Raw genomic sequence first — 13,785 nt, forward strand, 5'->3', positions numbered from 1 at the left:
AAGAATGTCACGTGTGACTGTAATTTTCTGAGGCCTACAACAGAAATCTGCCAAAGTGGTGAACTTGAATTAACATTTATGACACCATTGACTTCAGAAAATTATTGGAACAAATGCAACTGCTTTGTAAAGGAGTTCACATACCTCACTTGTTTTAGAGCAAAAACTGTTTTCAACTGCGCTTTCACAAGCCATGGTCTGTTTGACAGAGTGAAATTGATACTTGCTGTTTGTTTTCTATTTAATTTGGTTTGGTTTCACAGTGCAAAAATTAAAGCAGACCATATATATATTTATATATATTTTAGAATTTTTTTTATTTTGTTGTTGTTAGGGCCAGGTAATGTCTCAGCATTATGTAGCTACATATACATATGAAATACATGGTTGGATGGCCATAATGTTTAATGTTTAATCTTTGCGCTACTTTAGTGAAGCAGTTGTGACATAGTGTCATCTCCTGGAATGTCAAGTCCGTTCAGTTTCTGCGGGTCAGTGTCACGAGAGTTGATGGACATTCCTGCAGTCTCCTTTTTTCAGTAGTGATATAAATTATGAGTGCTGAAAAATTAAAACTGAAATGAATTCACCTTTGTATTTTATTGTTTTAACACAGACAATATAGTTTCAGTTTAGTTGTAGTTTTTCTAAAAGGATAAAGTTTTTATTTAGTTTCAGTTTATTAAAAATATTTTTCACTGCTTATTTTTGTTTTAGTTTAGTTAACTATAATAACCCTGGTATGAAGGAGTGGATATATCTTTTTTTGTCTCTCGAGCTGCCACATGCAGGGAATTGCGGACTTTGAAATATTGCTGTTGAAGTTTTTCACTTTGACTCAGCAGTGTGCGCACAAATCCCAAAGGACTTACGTCACTATTTTTGTGGACTTGCCCAAGAATGCCCAAACGAACCACACCAGGGGTTGAAGCGCACCAGAGTTCAATTAATGTGGCATAATGTGGGCTTGTGAATGTGTCCTAAAAGATAGACCTTTTTCACAGCATGACTTTGTCATTGTAGGAAAAACACAGGTGAAACTTTTTTTGTTAACGATGTCTCGCTTCCATCAAGTGTCCCTGTAAGCAGTGAGTAAGCAGGCACAAACTCACCCTCAGGGCGGCTGTGGCTCAGAGGGTAGAGCAGGTTGTCCACCAATCGGGTCACATGTCGATGTGTCCTTGAGCAAGACACTTAACCCCAAATTGCTCCCGGAGGCATAGCCATCGGTGTGTGAATGAGTATTTAGATTAAATCCTGATGGGCAAAGTTGGCACCTTAGTAGCCTCTGCCATCAGTGTATGAATGTGTGTGTGAATGGGTGAATACTGACATGTAGTGTAAAGCGCTTTGAGTGGTCGGAAGACTAGAAAAGCGCTATATAAGTCCAAGTCCATTTACCCTGGAATAAGCTCACCTAAATGGAACGCAGTCGTTTTTGATATCATCAGTAACACCTGTGCTTTTCCCTCTATGACAAGCCAAAATGTCTGCTGTGAAAATGGTCTATTATGTTTGAGATTTTCAACATTCTAGTTGTGTGTTAACCAAATTATCTATGTATTTGTTGCTTCATAGTCTCACTTGTACTGAAGGCTGTAACCCAGTAAAGGGGAACAAGGATGCAAAAATTAAAATGGAGTGTAAAGGACAAGCACAGTGTCCAAAAATTGTGTGGAACATTAAGGACCCAGGAGACCACAAGGACTGGCCAGTAAGTCTGATAAATGAATAATGAATTGTTTGGGACTGAAATATCAGGTACTGTTAAATGGTGTAGAAAAAAAAATAATAATGATGAATTTGAATGTTAAAGCTGAAGTAGGCGAGATTGGAACAAATATGATTAAAAAAAGTTGTTTTTTATAAAACGGTCGCTATACCCTTACAGTAGTACATGAAACAGGTATCCTGAAAAAAATCATGTTCCTGTGTCCTCCGGTGCTCCTAACGGCATTTGCAAGATTTCACAGACTGGAGGAAAACAACCAATCAGAACTGATCTGAGGTCTGCTGTCTATGAGAGCCGGCTGTCAATCACTCGCGAACTCCGACCAAACGGTCAAACTAGGCAGCGCTGATCAAATATGAATCAATATTATGTTACGTTAATGCCTATTTCTTTCCTCAGATGTTCTCAGAATCATCTTGTAGTGCACGGTTTAGCTGTAAAATGAGAAAGTTTGTGACGCGTCCGCCATTGTAACACATGTTGGAGGACCGCCAAGTTCTGGTCACATGACCAGAGCACAGCCAATAGGAACGCTCTCTCAATGAAATGACCTGTGATTGGTACAAAGTCTCCCATCACGAGCTAGATTTTTTAAAGCCTGAAAACAGAGCCATGAGGAGGAGCAGAAGTCTAGTTATCTCTCAGAACACTTGGATTACAATATGCTGAAAGGTTATTATGGAATTTTTGCCCAATGATGCCAAAAATATACTGCCATTTTATTTTATTTACAGAATGAGACAGAAAGAGACTGCTACAAGCAGGCAGAGACAAGACCACTTGTAAACAAACAGGACGGTGGGACTCAATACACTGTGAATCATAAATTTCTTGCATCTGCCAAATCTAAAGGTCGGGATGTCACCGTGGTGATAACGTCTGGTACGTATACATTAGTCAGCAAAAGCATGTTAAAGCTGCTCTGTGAATTGTCTTGCGTTGTTCTGTGCATAATTGTTGGGTTCAGACCAAATGGTAATTTGTGCAAATGTATAGAAAACACAGAGGTATTAAACGCAGGGTTAATAATGAGAGTAGTTTTCTCATGTATATCCTTGGTTAAAGGGACTGTTGGTAACTTCTTACACGTATAAATCACCCGGGTCGGTGTCCCATGTGCGCTCGCATATGCCCGCTCGCGTGTGGCTACGCTATTCAGACAAGACTCCAACACAAACTACACGGAAGCACCAAAGTTCTATCTAGTGAAGCCCGTCTTGCAAAACAGTGTTGGCCAAGGACAGAGGACGCGGGGGAGACCGTAGCTTTGGTCTCCAGGGCCGGAGTCTCTGCTGTACTCTGCTCCTCTGCTCCTCTGCCTGCCTGCCTGCCTTCACTCAGCTCGCTCCACCTCACGTGAACGCGCGCACACTCCACATTGCAGCAGAGTTAGTTTAGCTCTGAGAATATCTAGTGAAGTGGACGTTTGTGCAGCTATGCTCGTTCATGTCTATTTAGAGCAGGGGTCTCAAACTCGCGGCCCGCGGGCCAATTGCGGCCCGCAAGACGATATTTTGTGGCCCCCACCTTGATATGAAAGTTTAATGTTAGTGCGGCCCGCAAATTTTTTTTTTTTTTATAAAGTTTTTTTTGGGGGCATTTTTTCATTTTTATTGACAGGACAGTGGATAGAGTCTTGGAAAGGGGGGAGAGAGAGAGTGGATGCGGAAAGGGCCACAGGCCGGATTCGAACCCGGGCCGCCGCGGTCAGGACCAAGTCTTGTTACATGGGCGCCCGCTCTACCAACTGAGCTAACCAGGCGCCCTCGGCCCGCGAGTTTTATGTGAATGGCAGTTTGCCGTGGAAGGTCCCTTTGTTGCGCGAGCCCGAGCTGAACGAACCTACCAATCACAGCGGGGTATATGGCTCCCGGGGGCGGGCAATCGGCCGGGCTTGATGCAAGCAGAGAAACATTTCACAACAACTATGGCAGCGCCCGTGTAACATCGCATAAACTAGATTAAAGCTTGATTTATACTTCTGCGTTGAATCGACGCCGTAGCCTGACGTGCACCTCTCCAGAAATGTAACTACACGTCGCGGCGACGCAGACCGCAACAGCTGTGATTGGTCCAGTCTCTCAGCGATGCTGAGCGGCCAGGACCAAGTTCTACTTCTCTCTGCCTCCATCTTTTCAATGTTTGTTCACACAAATCCACTCAGATATATGTTCTCTTTTCGGCGTTGCAGTAATATCAGTAGAAGTTCTGTGGTTCAACAGTTATTAGCTCCAACTCCGCTCAGTTTCTGTTTGTAGTACAAGAAGAAGAAGGAAACTCATAGAGACGCCGCCGCCAACTAGCGGTTTGGTGGTGTAATTGCAGAGCAACACAAACACAGCAGGCACAACTTTATTGCGGAGTGACACCAAGTGGAATGAATATATATCTTGTCACACAGCCCCAATCATGTCTTTTTCAAAGCCTGCAGTGAAGAGAAAGGTTGGTGACGAGCACAGACAATTTCAGGAAAAGTGGGAGACGCAATAGAGGCCATGTTCAGAAGAACCGTTCATGTTCTTCAATGTTCCATTAATGTTCAGGACAGTTCATGTTCAGAAGAACCCATTCAAGTTAAAGAACTGTTAATAATGACGTTTGAGAAGATTGTTGTTTTTTTTAACAAAGCTTTTTTTGTGGAATACCTGATGCGGCCCAGCCTCACCCAGACTCTGCCTCCAGCGGCCCCCAGGTAAATTGAGTTTGAGACCACTGATTTAGAGCAAGCAAGCGCGAACCCGACGCTGACTTTCGTTGACTTAACGGCCACAGGTGTCGCTGTTAACAAGCATTTCTGATTCTTAAAAACAGTTCCTTTAACTGAGAGACAATGTTTAATTCATGCACAAAAATGAACTCCAGACAATGGCAGAACCACCAGCACTATTTCAATTCAAAGGATTTTATTGTTGCTGGTCTTTCACCTTTTTTACCTTTTTTTCCAAGTTTAACAAACTTGTTTTTTTACAGAATAGCACCTTTTTTATTGTAAATAATAAACTACAGATTGTCCTTTTCCTTTTATACCAAAGCGGATGACGTACCTCTTTACAAAACATACACCATAAAGACATCATCATCTGGCAAAAATTCAAAAGAAGATAAAGATGGAGACAGTAAAGAAAAAACAACCACATCTGGTCCTGCCTCCACATCCCCTGGCACTAATAATGTCACCACTACTACACCTACCACTGCTGGTCCTGCCTCCACATCCCCTGGCACTAATAGTGTCACCACTACTACACCTACCACTGCTGGTCCTGCCTCCACATCCCCTGGCACTAATAGTGTCACCACTACTACACCTACCACTGCTGGTCCTGCCTCCACATCCCCTGGCACTAATAGTGTCACCACTACCACACCTACCACCGCGGGTCCTGCCTCTACATCCCCTGGCTCTATTAGTGACAGCACTACCACACTTACCACCGCTGGTCCTGCCTCTACATCACCTGGCTCTGTTAGCGACACCACTATCACCCCTACCACCGCTGGTCCTGCCTCTACATCAGCTGGCTCCATTAGTGACACCACTATCACACCTACCACTGCTGGTTCTGCCTCTACATCATCTGGCTCTATTAGTGACACCACTATCACACCTACCACCGCTAACACCGGTGATACATCTCTACCAGCAACAACCGACAATTTTGATAGCCTTAAGTGTAGCATATCACCGCGGAGTGGAACAATCCTTGATGCTTTCACCATAACGTGCAATACTGAAATACCTTGTTCTAACTGCAAGTATTGTTTTAAGACTTCTAAAGGTAAGTAATCCAGGTTAGCAAATGTTTCTGCGATAAGAGAAATGATATATCTTAACTTAGTTATCACATAATAACTCTTATGCCCGGTTCAGACTACACGATATCAGCCCGATTATAGCCCAACACGGCTGTCGTAGGGGATTGGGAACGATAAATGAGTGTCGTGTGCGAAAATCGATCCTCTTATCTCGTGTAGTGTGTCATAGTACACGACAACCGACGCCACGTCTTGACGCGCCTAGTGTGACATCTCCAACGACGTGTTCCTTTGCGTTGACCAATCAGGTGCTCTCCCCAGCGCGCAGTCGCAGTCACGTCACTTGGTGATAAACAAACATGGCGAAAAGAAGGAGGGATGCCGAGTTTCCCGCCGTCAGGAGGGACAACGAAACTGACGAAAAATGAATTGCGTTGTACTTACTAACTCTCTCTGCCACCCAGGAGCGCATCCACAACTGTTTTTTCTTTCTTTTCTTTTTCTTTTCGAACACAAGACCGCCAGCATCACACACAGCGCTTCTGTCGCCATGATTGACAGTTGCTACAACCGCCTCCCCGATGACGTCTGAACTCGGGCATGATCGTGGAATACGACGTGCTGTGATTGGTCGTGGTCATACGTGTAGTCTTGCCAGTCACCCGACCAAGACACTGCAAGAGTTTATGGCGCTGTGATCGTTAGATCTGACATGGTGACCATCGTCAAAGACAAAAATATTCTGTAGTCTGATCCCGGCATTAGAATAGCCCAGAAATCGATTAATCTATAACTTATTTTCTTTTTGAAAATTGTCAGGTAAGCATCTGCGTTGCAGTCATAACACTGAGGTGAAGTCCGTCTTCCTTCCTCTTGGAGACAGCAGTTCCAACTACAACCTGGTTATCAGAGCAACTGCAAAAAATAGCAGTTTTGTAGCTAGAACCACTATAACAGCAAAGGTTTGTCAAAAAATATGCTGATTAAAAGATGGGGGTACTAACAGAAAAAGACCTACATGGAAATGCTCAAATCTTCCTGTACGCAGCAGTAAAGAACATGGCTTTTTCTTCCTCAGGTGTTGGATTCCACAGCGGCCGGCAGCTCTTCAGTAGAAGATCTTAAGGCTACAGTGGAGAATGCTGTGGCTCAGCTAAGGGAACAAGGCCTATTGTCAGGAGAAACTGTGGGACAAATCTTCAATTCTGTGTCCAACAAACTGAATGATCAATCTGATGAATCGACAAAAGCTGATAGGCGAAAGGTAAATGCACTCTCAGACTGCGGATAAACGTTGGTGAAGATTGTTATACTGCATCCTAACAAGTAGGCGGCACAGATCGATCCAAGACGGGTTCACTGATTTGCACCGGTGTACTGGAAATTCTAACTTGTTTCTGATCATCTGTGTGCAGTCGTGTATCGATTTCTCACCAAATCAGCCACTAAGTTACCAACCAATAATGTCCTGAAACCTGAATAAGGTGTTTACATGTCACAATATCCTGGTTTCTATCAGAGTACTCCAGGGAGCATATCCAGGTTTCTCAAAAACCAGGATAGATAGTTTACATGCACAGATAACCAGGATACTCCAAACACCTGATCATAACCAGGATACTAATGTTGTTAAAACACAAACAACAGCTCTTTCTAACCACAGTAAGGTAGACCACGAGCTACAACCTCATTTTAATCAACACATAACACATAACATTGGTCTCTATGCGCAGCCGTCGGTGAGACGAGTGGTCAGAGACTGTCTACAAAGGCAACGCCGAAAAGAGAAAAATATTCAATAAATTCAGTATTATGCAGTGTAGTACCACCAAAATTACTTCACACATCAATGATCTCTTCATGGTTGTACTACAACATTTAATTTGGAAAATATGATTTTGCAATAATTCTTTTGAATTTCTAATGGAAAAATATTCAATAACGTCAGTATTATGCAGTGTAGTACCACCAAAATCACTTCACACATCAATGGTCTCTTCCTGATTGTACTTATTAAACTAATTGAGACATTTTGATGGCACTACACTTGAATATTTTTCCCTTTACAAACTCACCAGGATTATGCAAAAGCATATTTTTCCAAACTAAGTGTTGTAGTACAACTATGAGGAGATCATTTTATAAAATACTGAAGTCATTGAATATTATTTCTCTTTTCGATGTTGCCTTTTGTAGATGGTCCCTGACCAGTCGTCTCACCGCCGGCTGCGCATAGAGACCAATGTTATGTGTTATGTGTTGATTAAAATGAGGTTGTAGCTCGTTGTCTACCTTACTATGGTTATAAAGAGCCGTTGTTTGTGTTTTAACAACGTTTCTGTTATGAGTTCAGTCAGGACCACTTTAGTCAAAGAACTTTATTTACATGCAGTAATATATACATTTATATTTGGCGGTATGGCTCTGCTCTGGGATCTCCCTGCCCATCCACGCGCATACGTGGATACACGAGCCTACGTGGTAGCATGAGACAAGGAGAGCACTCCTCCTTGCCCTTCCATGTGCACACATGGAAAGCCAAAGACAGGGAGAGCAGCAGCAAAGACCCCCCCGGGTGCAGAACAGAGCCAGCATCAATAACACAGAATGATATTGGTTTAGTCACACACATTATTAAAGGAGGTGGTGGGGTGGAGGTGGGTTGCGAGCGGCTTTGTAGAAGAAGCAGCACAGGTGGCCAGGTTGAAGGAGCTTAAATAAGGCGCCCTGTATGAAATTTGCCAATGAATGCCTAGAAGGGAATCAGCTGATCTGTCAGATGATGCGTCAGCTGATTGGCCGGCCTAAGATCGGCCGCCATCAGCCGACAGCTGTCACATGAGCAGCGCTTGACTTCATGGCCTGCCTGAACTAACGCTATGCTCGATTTCAGTCAGGACCACTTTAGTCAAAGAACTTTATTTACATGCAGTAATATATACATTTATATTTGGCGGTATGGCTCTGCTCTGGGATCTCCCTGCCCATCCACGCGCATACGTGGATCCACGAGCCTACGTGGTAGCATGAGACAAGGAGAGCACTCCTCCTTGCCCTTCCATGTGCACACATGGAAAGCCAAAGGCAGGGAGAGCAGCAGCAAAGACCCCCAAAACAACCATACCAGGCAATCCTCCCTGGCCTTCCATGCGCTTACATGGAAGAGCCACAGGAGGAGCCAGCTGCGCACCCAGTGAAACCCGTACAGATTCAAACGACATACAGTGATGCCATCCGCATCTACACAGGTAGCGCCCATCCACGCGCATACGTGGATCCACGAGCCTCCGTGGTAGCATGAAGCAAGGAGAGCACTCCTCCTTGCCCTTCCATGTGCACACATGGAAAGCTAAAGGCAGGAGCGCAGCAGTGAGACCCCAAATATTACCACACCAGGCAAACCTCCCTGGCCTTCCATGCGCTTACATGGAAGAGCCACAGGAGGAGCTAGCTGAGCACCCAGTGAAACTCGTACACTGGTTAAACCAATGCCACTTTCCAGAAGTGACACAGAACACTAATATTACCCCTCCTGCCATTATTATATTATACTACACTACAATACAATTATTGACCAAGATTTGGTTTACACACATAAGATGCATAAAACAATTACAGTTTAATATACATGTATGTTATAAACTCAAAATATACTTACTAGAAAATGGACATTATATTACATGGATATAAATGGATTACCTTGTAATATATAGTCATTCTGAACAGCCTTTACTGGCGCAAAATACAGTATATCACATGGTTAAGATCATATCTGCCTGTTTTATAATCTTTGACCACCAGGTGGTTTCGTGCACATGATACATCCAGATATTAACCCTTTTCCGAACCAATATGCTGGAAAGCTTTGATGCGTCATGAAGCTTCAGTTCGCCTGCATCTACACAGGTTGCAACCTTCCATGTGCATACGTGGTTCCACGCGCATACGTGGAAAACATGAGGCAAGGAGAGCAACCTCCTTGCCCTTCCATGTGCATACATGGAAAGCTAAAAGCAGGGAGCGCAGGGAGCCCCAAAAAATGACCACTCCAAGAAAACCTCCCTGGCCTTCCCAGCGCCTACATGGAAGTACCTCAAAACTGAACTTAAGTATAGTACTTGAGTAAATGTTCTTTGCAGAACTGGTAGTACTGACAGATCTGCAGGGTTAATTTAAGGCTGTAACATGGAAAACGTGATCATCTACAGACCGATGTGTTCCTCTCTGAACATACGAGTCAGCAGAGCTGTTTATAATCTTTTACACGGTTGAAGAATTCCCTCCGTCATGGAAACTGAACCCGAGTCTGATGCAGCTCCCAACATCTTCCAGCTTCCTGCATCCTTCTTCTTCTTGAGTTTCCTCTGTCAGCGTGGAGCAGGAGCTGCAGAAACAGCAGCAACATGAAGCAGCAGCATGGAGCTGCAGCATAAGCAGCAGCAACATGAAGCAGCAGCGGCGTGGAGCAGCAGCATGGAGCTACGGCAGCATCATGGAGCCGCAGCAGCAGCAGAAGCAACATGAAGCAGCAGCAGCAACATGAAACAGCAGCAGCAGCGTGGAGCAGCAGCATTGAGCTGCAGCAGCAGAAGCAACATGAAGCAGCAGCAGCAGCAACAGTGTGGAGCAGCAGCTTGGAGCAGCAGCATGGAGCAGCATTAGCAGCAGTAGCAGCAGCAGCAGCAATGTGGAGCAACAGCAGCGTGGAGCAGCAGCAGCAATGTGGAGCAGCAGCAGCGTGAAGCAGCAGCAGCAGTAGTGTGGAGCTGCAGCAGCGTGGAGCAGCAGCAGCGTGGAGCAGCAGCAGCAATGTGGAGCAGCAGCAGCAGTAGTGTGGAGCTGCAGTAGTGTGGAGCAGCAGCAGTATCGTGGAGCTGCAGTAGTGTGGAGCAGCAGCAGTATCGTGAGCTGCAGTAGTGTGGAGCAGCAGCAGCGTGGAGCAGCATCAGCAATGTGGAGCAGCAGCAGTAGTGTGGAGCTGCAGCAGCGTGGAGTAGCAGTAGTGTGGAGCTGCAGCAGCGTGGAGCAGCAGCAGGTTGAAGCATAGAGTAGCAACTTGGAGCAACAGCAGCATAGAGCAACAGCAGCGTAGAGCAGCATCAGCATAAACTTAATGAAAAGCTAATTAGACTAAAACATATACAGTGAAGCCTTTTGATTCTTCACAGGTTGCAAGCTGAGGCATATGGCTAGAAAGTCAAATGAGAGAGTCAAGCAGATATGCCGTAACATTTACTATATATAGCCAGCAAGTTACTGAGCACTCATAGCTTTTGAGCTTCGAGGATGTCTTCAGCCTCCGGCCGGAGGTAACGCTCATAAGCGGTTGATGACCATCGGCCCCAAGCCTCGAGTGTGGAGACAAGAGCTGTTAATGCTGCTGTTGTTGCTCCTATGCGGAGAGAATGCGCAGTGCAGCGTTCTGGTGGCAGTCCGCATGATTGGCAGAGGAGGCGAAGGTGTGAGGCAAACCAAGCTTGGGACATGGGTTTCCCCTCATCTGTGACAAAGAATGACTCTCATTGGCTGGCTTGAGGTCGGCATCTCAGATAGTGGATCATTGAAAACGGGATTAGACTCAGATTAAAACAGATGTTCCTTCCTATCTCCATCAGTCTTGCACCCTTTATGAAGGATGGCTGCAAGGATTTGGCTTCTCAGATTGTGCGAAATTGCAGCAGCAGGTGGAATAATGTAATGACAGGGTTGTCCTCCTGCTCCAGGGAGCCGGCTGCCGGGGCTGTAGCTCGGGCCGCTGGAGCTCGGACTGCTGGGCTTGGACCGGGCCTCGGACCGGGCCTCGGACCAGGGCTTGGACCGCTGGATCTCGTGCTCTTTTGGATGGCGGCTCAGTGGCCGTAGCTGGGACTGCAGCGGAGTTTCGGGCACTTTCTTTCCTTTTCTCGGCGGCTTTCCTGGGAGTGCAGGTTTTGAGAAGATCTGCTGGTGGAGTTTTGCCATGGACGCTTTCCAAAACATTACAAAAGCTCTTCATTAGAAGACCCGACTGGAGCCGTGATGTGGTTTTCAACCAGGACTTGTAGGAGCCTGGACACTGGCCATTAGGAAATGCTGGGAGCAGAACTTGAATGTCTACTTATCAGATGCGAGCTCCGGCGGATAGGGAACGGGCTCTCTTTGCCGATGGCTTCCTCTGCCTCGGATGCTGTTGTTGTGACTCCATAGCTCAGTCATCATGGACGGAAATCGACATGACGAGCAGCAGGGTAAGTTGAAGCTTGTACGTGGAAAATCTGGTTGTTCTCATGTTGCGAGCGGCTTTGTAGAAGAAGCAGCACAGGTGGCCAGGTTGAAGGAGCTTAAATAAGGCGCCCTGTATGAAATTTGCCAATGAATGCCTAGAAGGGAATCAGCTGATCTGTCAGATGATGCGTCAGCTGATTGGCCGGCCTAAGATCGGCCGCCATCAGCCATGAGCAGCGCTTGACTTCATGGCCTGCCTGAACTAACGCTACGCTCGATTTATTGATCCAGGAAGTTTGAATCTGTCAAATTCTTTTCAACTTTACCGAAGTACATCATCTAGGGAGACTCTGAACATCAGCAATGCGTGGACTGTCAGGAATGATTGGAAGAAGTGCTCTATGAGGTAACTCGAGGAAACGAGATACCTAACTCGAGGGAACGAGTTACTAACTCGAGGGAACGAGATAATACAAATTTTCTCCTGGGGTCTTGGGGGGCTCGGTAGGTTTGCTACCACCTGGAACAATACCATCCCTTAAGGTTCCTATGCAATGGAAACATTGTTCTCTACTCCAGCAAATAGGATGAACCTTAACTACAACTTGGCACTGGGAGATATTTATTCTTGCATTCGTTACCGCAGTCTTGGAAATGGAGGAGTGAGTGGAGGGGTACTCAGTTGGTTGCAATCTGCAGCCACACCACTAGATGTCACCAAATCTTACACACTATACCTTTAATGCTTTTGTGTCTTGAAGCTTCGTGAGAAGATGGTGGACCTAATGATTGACACAGTAAAAGAAGTTCCCACCAACACGCCAGAAGAAGTTCAGGTGATAGCCAGAGGACTTGCTGCCGTCGTCCAGAAAGGCACTGAGCTCAGCTCCTCTGCTCAGGTACTGTCCAACTGAACCCCACACTGAGTTAAAAAAAAATGACATTTTAAGATGCCATTGGAAGGACAAGGCTGCCTTAGTTCAGCCTTGTAATTTGTATTTGTATTTGAGGCAGGATATTAGAGGGTGAAATAACTAAAGAGATGGTTACTTCTGGCATAATTCTCCCAAAAAATGTGTCTGTGATTGCGAGAATTCATTCCCACCTCCAGGAAGAGGCTTCAGTATTGTTTGCAAACCTCAGCTCATCTCTCCTCCACATGGATGTGAACAAAAGTGAAGAAAACATCAATGAAATACACGCTGCAGCCGACACCATTGTGGAAGGAGCAAGCAATATCCTGCACTATTCTTCCAATGTGAGTATTTTACCCTAAGGCCTATGGATTTACTTCTCTAACCCTTCAAGAGTAGTTACCATATGTATAAAAAAAAAGGGACTGGAGTGCAATGATTAATTTGTAGCCTCCAATAGTGCAAACAGGCCATATCCCTGCAAAATGTTTGTCTATTACAAACCACTTGCGCTAAACTTTTGTCAGTAAAGATGAGTTCAGGGACCAGTAGCATGGCCAGTCCTCACTCATCCTGGGATATCCATCTTGTCTGAATGGCTGTTTAAATTTGCAGACGACTGAGCAAAATAAAACATCCTGTCTCTCGTCATAAATGCTTTGTGTTATCCTTTTGCAGAAAAACATCTCTGAGGCCCTTCTCCTTGCTCTGAGCAATATACAGAGTGCACTATTAGCATTTAAAGATACTAACGACGGGCCAACTATCATCCAACAAGCTCACATTGGTGTGTTTGTTAACAGGTGAGTTCCTCTTCAGCCACAACCTTTAGATAGACTAGCAATTGTTCAAAATGTCTAACTTGGCTCTGTCTGATGGTTAGCAAAATCCTGCCAGCACCTCTAAAGCACTAATTAACACTTTATACCTTAAAACAAGTGTTTATGTGCTGGACTATTTCTTGGTCTGGGGCAGTAATGGTACGTGTCCACAGGGGCTTTTTTTAATTGCGAGGGGACGCTATGCTTCCCAACATTGGACACTTGGTGGGCTGTCACTAGAAATAAGGCACTAGGCTCCTGATTGGACGAATGCTTTCTCTCCATGGGCTGCTGCTCCCAGCTTTCAAACCAGAAACATTATGGAGGCTCGTTTGGAAACTTTCTTCTCTTATTTCAC

The 13,785-nt window shown here is 45.2% G+C and overlaps 1 protein-coding gene across 1 annotated transcript in view; it reads left to right on the forward strand.

Annotated features, from left to right (window-relative positions):
• LOC141782019 (polycystin-1-like protein 2) overlaps positions 1–13,785 on the forward strand; it is a 56,836-nt gene that overhangs the window by 20,070 nt on the left and 22,981 nt on the right. The window contains exons 9-12 of the mRNA XM_074658036.1: positions 11,675–11,715; positions 12,454–12,591; positions 12,804–12,950; positions 13,285–13,409. Coding sequence (XP_074514137.1) covers positions 11,675–11,715; positions 12,454–12,591; positions 12,804–12,950; positions 13,285–13,409 — 451 coding nt within the window. The remainder of the gene's footprint in view (positions 1–11,674; positions 11,716–12,453; positions 12,592–12,803; positions 12,951–13,284; positions 13,410–13,785) is intronic.

The sequence above is a fragment of the Sebastes fasciatus genome, chromosome 14 (assembly GCF_043250625.1).
Source record: "Sebastes fasciatus isolate fSebFas1 chromosome 14, fSebFas1.pri, whole genome shotgun sequence".
NCBI lineage: Eukaryota > Metazoa > Chordata > Actinopteri > Perciformes > Sebastidae > Sebastes > Sebastes fasciatus.